The following is a 10,463-nucleotide window of genomic DNA, read 5'->3' as shown; positions in this document are numbered from 1 at the left end:
TCCTTCCTTCCTTCCTTCCTTCCTTCCTTCCTTCCTTCCTTCCTTCCGATTCCAGGTAAAAGGATATAAATGGTATGTGAAAAGAATCTGCCAGCTTGGACCTCAGCTCTGTCATTTCTGTCTGTTCTCCTTTCTGTTTCTTGGATATATTCTTGCCCCGGGATGCTGGAAATCAATTCTGTTTCCTAAATGAAACAATGTAGAAATGTTACATGGTGCTAAATGGTGCTTGCCAGCTCCAGTGTAATGGATGACCTCGTTTCTGTTGACACCGGCAAGGAGAGAAACCATAAAAATGACAACTCCCTTCTCAGGGCCTGTCAGAAAAACCCTCATTTCTTCATAACTGGGCTTATCACAGCCCTCAACCTCCCCCCTCCTCTGTGCATTATCCTTAGGGGGTCCTGTTAGGAGAGTAGGAATATCCTATAATTTGTCTTCGGACTTATCTGCCTGAGGCATGTCTTTGACGTTCTGTGAGGCTTTTGTCTTTCACCTCTATGTTATTTTATTTCACAGAACAATGCCCACATGCTTCTTCTGGAAACATGATGGTTGTTCAATTTGAAATGATTATATAAACAGATGCCCAAACTTCTCAGTCCATTTAAATGTTTTTGGAGGCTATGGGGCATATTGAAAAGATTTTTTTAAAGCCATCCATTGAGTCAGTCCTAAAAAAACCCCAGTTTTGCACATTGAACTATTTGTGCTTAGATCCAATTGCCTGTATGTATCTCAAAATATTTGCCCCCCTTTATTTAAAGTTAAAAAGCAGAAGATTGCAGGGAAAATGCAATTTGAGTGCCAGGTTTCTAATTTCATTTTTCTTTATGAAAAGTCTAGTACACTTTCCCTTGAAACAGTGCCTAGGAAAATAGCTCACGTTTATTGACTCAGACACTGTGCTAAGATCTTTCCACTTATTGATTCATTTAATCTTTATAACAACCCAGTGAGGTAATTATTATGGACCCATTTCTCAGATGATGAAACTGAGACACAGAGAAGTTAAATAACTTGTTGAAGGTCTGGAATTCGCATCAGCAATGAGATTTTGAGTTCAAAAGTCAAGAACAGGAAGAGAGTTTAGGAGTTCTAAATTCTTCCCATGTATTAATTCATTTTATCTTTACAACACTATGAGATAAATCTATGAACTACCCGTCTTTTTATTTCTGCATATTAAAAAAGAAGAATCCCAAACAATAGAATGCTGGCTATTATGGAGATAAGAAAAATCAGCTTTAAAGGATAGAAACATTAAGAGGAAGGTCAAAAAAACGGAGGGGGGTGATTTTAAGTTTTGGTGTAATCTCAGGATTCAGAAAAATTATGGGAGGACTTTTTTTTTTTTTTTTTTTTAAGAAAGTATTGGTTTGCCTGGAGAGGCTCTTTCAGAGGCCATGGGTAACCTACTGCTGAGGCCTTGTGTGTTGCTGTTTTCCATTAGACTGTTACTGCTCTAAGGCCAGGATCAGCAACCAAGGGAAGGAATTAGGCAATGAGACTTCACACTCTGTTTTTGTCCCATATGTTATCTGGACATGTTTTCTTGACACTGGGCCTCAACTTATTCACCTATAAAATGGGGATAAACTCACAGATTTGTTGTAAGATTTCTAAGAGGTAGTGCTCACAGGGACATCGGACTGACACTTCCTATGTGTATACTGTGGATAGCCATAATTATTACCATTTCATAGCATCTATGAAGTTCCAACCACCATGCTACGTGGTTTTCATGTCACCTTAACCCATCACTACTCAAAATGTGGTCCTGGGACCAGTGGCACGAGCATTGCCCAGGTCCATGAGAAATGCCAAATCTCAGACTCTATCCCCAATCTAATTAATTAGGCTCTGCATTTTTTAAAAAAGATTTTTTTAGGGGCGCCTGGGTGGCACAGCAGTTGGGCATCTGCCTTCGGCTCAGGGCATGATCCCGGCATTATGGGATCGAGCCCCGCATCAGGCTCTTCCGTATGAGCCTGCTTCTTCCTCTCCCACTCCCCCTGCTTGTGTTCCCTCTCTCGCTGGCTGTCTCTATCTCTGTCAAATAAATAAATAAATAAAATCTTAAAAAAAAAAGATTTTTTAAAATTTATTTATTTATTTAGAGAGAGAACGAGCTCAAGCAGGGGGAGGGGCAGGGGAGAAGGAGAGGGAGAATCTTAAGCAGACTCCGTGCTGAGTGTGGAGTGGAGCCTGACAGGGGCACCATCCCAGGCTCTGCATTTTTAACAAGATCCCCAGATGGTTTGCATGAGTGTTAAAGTTTGAGGAGTGTTGGTCTAATTCTCATGGCTATCCCACAAGTTAATAATGATAATCTACATTTCCCAGATGAGGTAAGGGAAGGTCAGATATAAAACGACTTGTTTTAAACTGCGTAGTCCTGGAATTTGTACTCCAATCTGTCAGGTTTCCAAGTCCCATTCTGCCACCTGCCACCTCAATCCAATGCCAACCCCTAATGTTAGCTGGGAAGTCCAGGAGGTGGCAGCTGTTTCACGGCAGCCTTGGTGGGATGGGACCACGCCAACTGCAAGGCGCCGGGGCGGGACTCAAGCTCCTGGGGTTAGTCACAGGTTGCGTGACTACTTTCTCCATCTGCCTCCTTCCCTACTTTGCCCAGTTCCCCTTGTTCCACAAGTCCTTGCCTCAACTGGAAGCCAGATGGTTTCTAAGTCTCCCTCCTTAAGGCCCAGTTAGCTCTCCCTCTGTCCGAGGCAAATCTTCCTCCCCAGCACTTGCTTTCTTCCCTTCTATTCCTATCCGTCCAAGCCAAGAGCCTCCCCCAGCTCAGCCCCAGGAATGAACATTGTCCCATGACCCTGGCAGCTTTATACAGCAGCTGAAACATTGGATTGAACCCTGTGGGTCTCTCCAGCTCAGGGCTCATGGGGACTTCTTTAAAAATTGGGCGCCAGGGTTTGAGGGTTATCTGAATCCTTTGAAAAAATGTCTTTCTGTCTGTGAAATAAAAGAGGATATGAATGCAAATCCACGTGCCACGTCTTCTCCCCTACATACACTTCTGTCTGTAGCACACAGCTAGTTCCAACAGACCACAGCTGGGCATTCAGGAATGAAGCTGGTTGAGAGAATTGCCAAAGGCGTTGATTCAAACTACCATAAAGCTTTGCATCTCAAGCAGATCACTTAGTCTGTGATTAAGTACTCTGTTTTTGAAATTTCCTTCTCTGGTGCTGATGGGAATTTGCAGTAAGACTCATAGAGCCAATTTTCTCCTCATCTCATACTGGATTCCCTCCCACACTGTCTCTCTGCTTGAGTTTTCCCAGGAATTATCTTGTTTACCGTATCAATGACTAGGCCCATGTTGACAAGTCCAAATTCAAAGTAATTAGAGGTTCATTAATGACAATTAGGTATGGATGAATCTATACTGAATCATCTTTCCTTATGCGCTTCCATTGTGTTTCTGTGCACTTGTTCCCACAGCTTTATTTTTGCAAGAAAAGTAAAAATTTTAAGCTTGATCACAAAATTATTTTTCCGAAGAAAAGTTTTTAAAAAGATGTAAGCTTTGTAACTATTCCAATTCAGTTGAATTTGGTAATTTTCCAATAAAAGGACAACAGATGGAAGAGTTACATCCTCTGAGTTGCTCGGAGTAGAAAAGGTAACACAGTGTCCTGAACATGAGGCAAATACAGAACATTAGAGCTGAGGACCAGGCTGTGTTGAAACAGGAAGAAAACTTGTGGCATCCATTCCGACCCTCAAAACTCTATTGCTGAGGAATCTGAGGCTCCAGAGCCTTGTCCAAGGTCATGCAGCCCAAGTTGGCAGATCAAGGACTAGGACCTGGGATCCTGACACCGAATCCGGTAGTGCTGCGCTGGACTCTTCCCAGGACCAAACTTGGGGAGATGTTTGAATTTCTTTTACGTCTTTCATACCACTTTAAAGATTCACACAATCTCTGCATTTTATAGCACACTTCACCTATGCTTCCTGTGATTGAAAAATAATGTACACGAACTCAGCATTTCCCTTCACCTCTTGAAATAAAATGGGTGCTCCTCGGGTTATCCCAGTCTTCCCATAGCTGCTGGAACACTGCCGTGGATCCTGGTTTCAGCAGCTTTTCTTTTTCTTTTTTTTTTTTTTTATTAAAGATTTTATTTATTTGTTTGACACAGAGAGAGACAGCCAGCGAGAGAAGGAACACAAGCAGGGGGAGTGGGAGAGGAAGAAGCAGGCTTCCAGCGGAGGAGCCTGATGTGGGGCTCAATCCCATAACACTGGGATCATGCCCTGAGCCGAAGGCAGACGCTTAACGACCGTGCCACCCAGGCGCCCCTCAGCAGCTTTTCAAACTGCCTCATGTGATTTCCAGTAAAGTGATCAATGTGCCTCCACTGTTCTCTCTAATCCCTGGTGATTTTTAGATCCATTTGGTTTGATGACCATGTGGAATAGATCCGAATGTTGAATTTTGGCAAGTCTGCCCTTTTTCTTCATGCCAGCTTCCACCACCTGGCAGGGGGTTCCAGGATTTCAGATGTGCTGTGTAGCTGCACATTGGAGGTGGTGTTCTCGAATCTCTGGGTAGTGGAAACACTAAGGAGACTTCTATAGACAACCACTATCTACCCCTGGGCCTTTGTACATGCTGTTCCTCTGCAGTGTAATTATTCACCGGCTTCTTTGCTAAGTAAGTATCCTACTCATTCTTTCCAAAGTGCCAGATATCACTATCTTCATCAGACTCCCTCTATCCCCCACACTTCAAATGAACCCCTTCTTCCTGTGTTCCTAAAACATATTATTGGACCTCTTTCTTTCTTGAAAATTGTTTGTCCTTCCTGCTAGGTTTTATGCTCTTTGAAGGTGTTACTGTCATTTTTGTATCTCTGAAGGGCTTGTTAAGACTTCTATTTAGTAGCTATTTAATCAGTCTTGGTTGATTTGAATTGAGTCAGGAAAAAGCATAACCAGGTGAGGAACAAGAGAGGATGCATTTTGCCTTTCTTCTCAAGAGTCCTGGGAAAGTTCCCATGTTGTTTTTGTGTTACATTTGCATAAACAAAAGTTCAACTCTTTATATTTCTTTCTCCACATGGGTTTTTCTTTCACGTACACTCACTCTGAGAGCTAAAGTTGAGGATATGCTGCAGTCCCAAACAGAAAGACTGAATGCTCTGTCAGGAGGACATGTAACAGAAGATTCTTTTCCAGAGTAACCTTTGCCTGTCTTCTCTCCCTGAGGACTAGCATGACAGCTTCATGTCCCTAGCACCTTGATTCCAGAGGCCAGTCCAGAGCCTACCTGGTGCTGGCCTCAGGGATGAGGGAGGAAGAGCTGCCCCATGGTGGGGCCCTGTCCTTCACGTTTTGACAGAAAGCAGACAATGTGATGGACACAACTAATCTTAGATATCCACCTCACATCCAGAGAGAAATAATCTGACAGCATTCCAAATTTCATCTTGAGGTGGAAGTCCTGCAAATAATCAGCATCTGTCAGGGAAGGTTAACTGCGGAAACATTCACGTCCAAGTCTCAGTGGCTTAACATAATAAAGTATTCTTTCTGCTATCTGTCACAAGTGAATGTGGGTCCCTGTGGAGGTGGGTGTGGAGGTGAGGAGTGTTTTGCTCTCGGCAGCCACTTCAGGACCTGGGCTCCTATCCATGGCCCCATCATGCAGAAAGTCCTCCTTTTTCTGAGTCATCTACATTTGGCTGGCAGACGTGCACACACAGTATCACGCATACGCTAGAAATGGTGTCCACCCACATGGCATTGGCTAGGGACCTACCACCTACTTGTGGTCCCAATTAACTACAAGGGACAGTGGAAAATGTCATCTAGTTGTGGCTCTAGGAAGAAGAGGGAATGAGTTTTTTTTTTTTTTTAAGATTTTATTTATTTATTTGACAGAGAGACAGCCAGTGAGAGAGGGAACACAGGCAGGGGAGTGGGAGAGGAAGAAGCAGGCTCCCAGCGGAGTAGACTGATGTGGGGCTCGATCACCTAAGGCAGAGGCATAAGACTGCGCTACCCAGGTGCCCCAGGGAATGGGTTTGTTGATTAACTAGTTGTCACATGAACTTGTTGGGTTTATTGTTGCTATTATTAATAGTTTGCTTTTAAGCTTTAATGTCAGTTATTCCATTAATCATAATTGGAAAGTTTGAAGGAAGGAGATAAATAAATTTGCCATCCCTACAAAGCCTTCCCTGACTCCTCAACTCTTGCCTTCTGGCTTTGGTATCTACCAGCCCTGAACACCAGGAATATGCTAGAAAGACCTCCCTTATGGTATCTACCTCTTTCCTTTGTAATGGTGTATGACCTGTATGACCACCTCCTCGAAGAGTCTTCCTGTTCGTGTTCATAACTCTCACCGCACTGCATCTTGGGTACTGTCGACAATCACTAAACATTTATGGAATTTATAAATGATTGAATCTTCAACTTCCTGACCTTCATTCCAACACAACACAACACTGGCTGAGTTTTACACGCATTGGGAATCTGAAGACCGGCATGTCCCCACAGCAATGATAGTATACTCTCCAGGTTAGAACTAGAGAACTAAATGGCAATAAATAACCGTAGTAGGTAATACCAGATTATCTGTATATAATTACATATATTCTGTAAAACTATCATATGAATGTCTTTCTCACCTGAGCTAGAAAAATCATAAAAGAAATGACTTGAAATTTAATTCCACTACTGATAAACTCGTCTATGTGTTTGGCTTAGATGGATGGAACCAACAGATTTCACCTGCTCGTCTGGGAGACCGAGAGGCAGCAGGATCTGGAGCACATGGCCCACTGCACTCTCTGCTACGGTGAGCCCAGACAGTGTGTCTGATGGGACTGGTGTCTTTAGGACAGGATGGATTCGCTGGTGGTCACAGGCCAGATCTGTTCTGCAGATCATATTCACCTGAATACGTGCAGAGTCTTAGAATCTGGGAATTCCTGTGAAGTTCGGGTTCCCAGTTTTTCTTAGGAATCGTCTTGAGAATCACAGACACTGTATTCCTTTGTGGCCACAGTCAGCCTGACCTGAGTTGTGCCTGACCTCTTTTGATGGGGCAAGTGTCTCTGAGTGCCCGCAGTCCCTTCCATCCCTATCGTCTTGCTCCTGGTCCTCTCTGCTTATTTACCTGTCCAGCCAGGCTCCTGTGGATGGCTGGGTTTGTGTTCCCTACGTAGGGGGCCCTTAGTGTGCCAGGCAGACCTCTGAACTAAGAGTCAAGAATCCTGGGTTCTCAGCCTGGAACTGCCATTGACCACCAGTGGGATACTGGCAAGTCATTCAGCGTCTCTGTGTCTCTGGCTCCATCACTAAATCTGCATTCCATGTTAATCTGTGCCAGAGGGAACTTCGTGCCGAAGCCCACGCACGCCCAAGTGCGAAGAGCTCCCATCCACCCCCATGGCACTTGGGGCCAGAGTGAGTCCTATAGGCGAAATTGAAAGGGGATTTAATTGTTCCCTCTACTTGTTCCACACTTAGACCTAACCCTGCTGTGAGAGATTTGGCCCTGAGAACTTGGTCACGTCAAACACAGTGACTGCTGTTTGTCGAGTACGTCACAGTTCATGAGCTGCTTCCGCACCCATCATATCACCTGACACATGGTCTCTCCGGGCTGTGGTCCCTTGTCCTGTAGAAGCGCGAGCCTAGCTGGTGCTTACTGAGCTTGAGCCCCTGCTGCACACTGGGCGTTGTCCTGAGCGCGCACATACAGTAACTCGGTTTTTATTGAACCCTCACGAACAACCTCATTAGGGACATACTGTTGTTATCATCATTATCTCCACCTGACAGATGAAACAAGCATGGGGAAGGCTGAATAATTTGCCCAAGGTCGCATACCCAGTAAGAGAGCCAGGACTGAACCAGGCAGGTGTCTGTGAACCTGGAGATTAGGAAGCCATGGCCTAGTGGTTAAATATATTAAACATAGGATTAGATTGTCTGAATTCATTGTTCTGAGAAACGGGCATGATCACTTACATTGCCCATCAGCTTGCCTTGTTAACACAACGCAAGTAGCGCTCCGCAGCATCTATTCTTACTGAGAGTCTGGAAATGTGTTTGCGTGGGAAGGAAAGGGATGCGTGGTAACCCCAACCTCTCCTGGCGCTTCCACCCCAGACAAGTGCAGACCAGACCCGGAGTGTGAGCAGAGCGCGCCCGGACCCCTGGCAGGGGACATGGACGTGGCATTCGTGGTGGACAGCTCCCACAGCGTTGGTGCTGACGTGTACCGCACCGCCCTGAGTCTAGTGGATGCCGCGCTGGACGACCTGGAGGTGGTGGCGCAGCCGAGCGTGTTCCCCCGTGGGGCGCGCGCTGCGCTGGTGATGCATACAACTCCAGACTTCCGGCCGGGTGCGGGGCGCCCCCCTGTGCTGGAGGGCTTCCACCTGACCTCCTACGGCCAAAAGATACAGATGCGGAGGTTCCTCCGCGAGGCTTCTAGCCGCCCTCTGCGGGGAGCTCCGGCCCTGGGACACGCCCTGGAGTGGATGCTGGAGAAGGTGCTCCTGGCAGCCCCTCTGCCCCGGCCGGTGCGGGTCCTCTTCGCCATCGTTGCCAGTGAGACCAGCAGCTGGGACAAGGAGAAGCTGAGGGCTCTGTCTCTGGAGGCCAAGTGCAAGGGCATCACTCTGTTTGTGCTGGCCTTGGGCCCGGGTGTGGGTACCCAGGAGCTGGCCGAGCTGGAGGGTGTGGCCAGCCTCCCCACTGAGCAGCACCTGCTGCATCTGGAGGGAATCTCAGGCCAGGAAGTAGCCTATGCCCAGGGATTCACACGGGCCTTCCTGAACCTTCTAAAAAGTAAGCACCAGGGATGCCCCGGGTGGGGTGGGGAGAGGAACTTACTAGAGCCTGGTATTTGCATGAGTAGGTAGGTGCCTGGTGCACCTTCACCCTTGCTGAGTGTGTCCCCTGGGGAGTCCCCAGAGAGCACCCCCCACCCCCTTTCCTGAAATCCCCTGAGCTATCATTGCCCTGACACTGTGCCAAGCCTAGTGCTGGTTTCTTACCTGGACCTTCTTGTTTGGTGGCTGGGAGGTCTCAGGTTTCTACTTAACCTCTTGATTTTCCCTTTTACCAAAATGAGAATTACAGTCTCTTCCTTATCTGTGAAACCTGCATTCAAATGTACGTGTGGACGGACTTTGAAAGCACCAGTGTTGTACAAATATAAGGAATAGTTATTGTTATTCCTATATCCAGGACTATGGATTACTAAATCCAGTACCATATAACAGTGCTTCTCAAATTTTAATGTGCACATATATCTTTCAAGGATCTTGTTAAAATGTGGATTCTGATTCCTTATCTGTAGAAGGTGGAGGAGAGAATTCTTTTTTTTTATTATTATTATATTTTTTTATTATATTATGTTAGTCACCATACAGTACATCCCTGGTTTTTGATGTAAAGTTTGATGATTCATTAGTTGTGTATAACACCCAGTGCACCATGCAATACGTGCCCTCCTTACTACCCATCACTGGTCTATCCCATTCCGCCACCCCCCTCCCCTCTGAAGCCCTCAGTTTGTTTCTCAGAGTCCATAGTTTCTCATGCTTCATTCCCCTTTCTGATTACCCCCCCTTTCTTTATCCCTCTCTGGAGGAGAGAATTCTAATAGATAGCTGGTGGCTTAGTGACTCTGAGGGAGAAGCAGTCTTGGGGAATCACTTTTCTAGTCCGTTTCAATTTCATTTTACTTAATTTTTAAAGTATTGTGTTAGGTCTAATCTTATGTTTTGGCATACACTTTTATGTTCTGATTTTATTTTATTTATGTGATAGGATGACTTTTGTGTTTTTATTTTGTTTGGTTTTTATTTTATTTTCTTTGCTTTTATTTTGGTGTTTGTTTTATGCCTTATTTGAATTTATATTTTTTCATTTTATATCAGTGGATTTTTTTTGGTCTTTATGTTTTATTTGATTTTATTTTTATTTTTTTGTTTTTTATTTTATATTTGATTTTATTTTATGCTTTTTTGTCTTTTAAATTTTATGCCTTAATGGATAATATTTTGTTTTTATGCTTTTATTTTTAAGTTTTACATTATTTTATGCTTGGTTTGACTTGATTTAATTTTTTATTTTATTTTTAGGTGGAATAAACCAGTACCCATCCCCCGAGCTCATTGAGAAATGTGGGGGTCCAAACCGAGGGGACACTTTGCTGCAACAATTTAGGCCTATCAGGAGGTAGGTTGAAGGCAGAGCTGAGGTTGTCTCACAGCTCTGTTCCCTGCAGGAGACTGTCTCCCTAAAGAAAGGTCACAGGTGATCCCAGGTCCTTGACCTGACCCAAACCACTGGGGCTAGGATGCTCCTGTTTGACAACTCTGATATTATTATTATTTTTTAATTAATTTTATTTTATTATATTATGTTAATCACCATACAGTACATCCCCTGATTCTGATGTA

General features: G+C 44.7%; 1 protein-coding gene across 1 annotated transcript in view; it reads left to right on the top strand.

Annotated features, from left to right (window-relative positions):
• Positions 1-10,463, top strand: part of LOC105241345 (collagen alpha-4(VI) chain) — a 106,238-nt gene that overhangs the window by 88,406 nt on the left and 7,369 nt on the right. The window contains exons 34-36 of the mRNA XM_034662019.1: positions 6,748-6,838; positions 8,158-8,841; positions 10,143-10,239. Coding sequence (XP_034517910.1) covers positions 6,748-6,838; positions 8,158-8,841; positions 10,143-10,239 — 872 coding nt within the window. The remainder of the gene's footprint in view (positions 1-6,747; positions 6,839-8,157; positions 8,842-10,142; positions 10,240-10,463) is intronic.

The sequence above is a fragment of the Ailuropoda melanoleuca genome, chromosome 6 (genome assembly GCF_002007445.2).
Source record: "Ailuropoda melanoleuca isolate Jingjing chromosome 6, ASM200744v2, whole genome shotgun sequence".
Classification (NCBI taxonomy): domain Eukaryota; kingdom Metazoa; phylum Chordata; class Mammalia; order Carnivora; family Ursidae; genus Ailuropoda; species Ailuropoda melanoleuca.
This window is presented reverse-complemented; position numbering and strand designations above follow the sequence as displayed.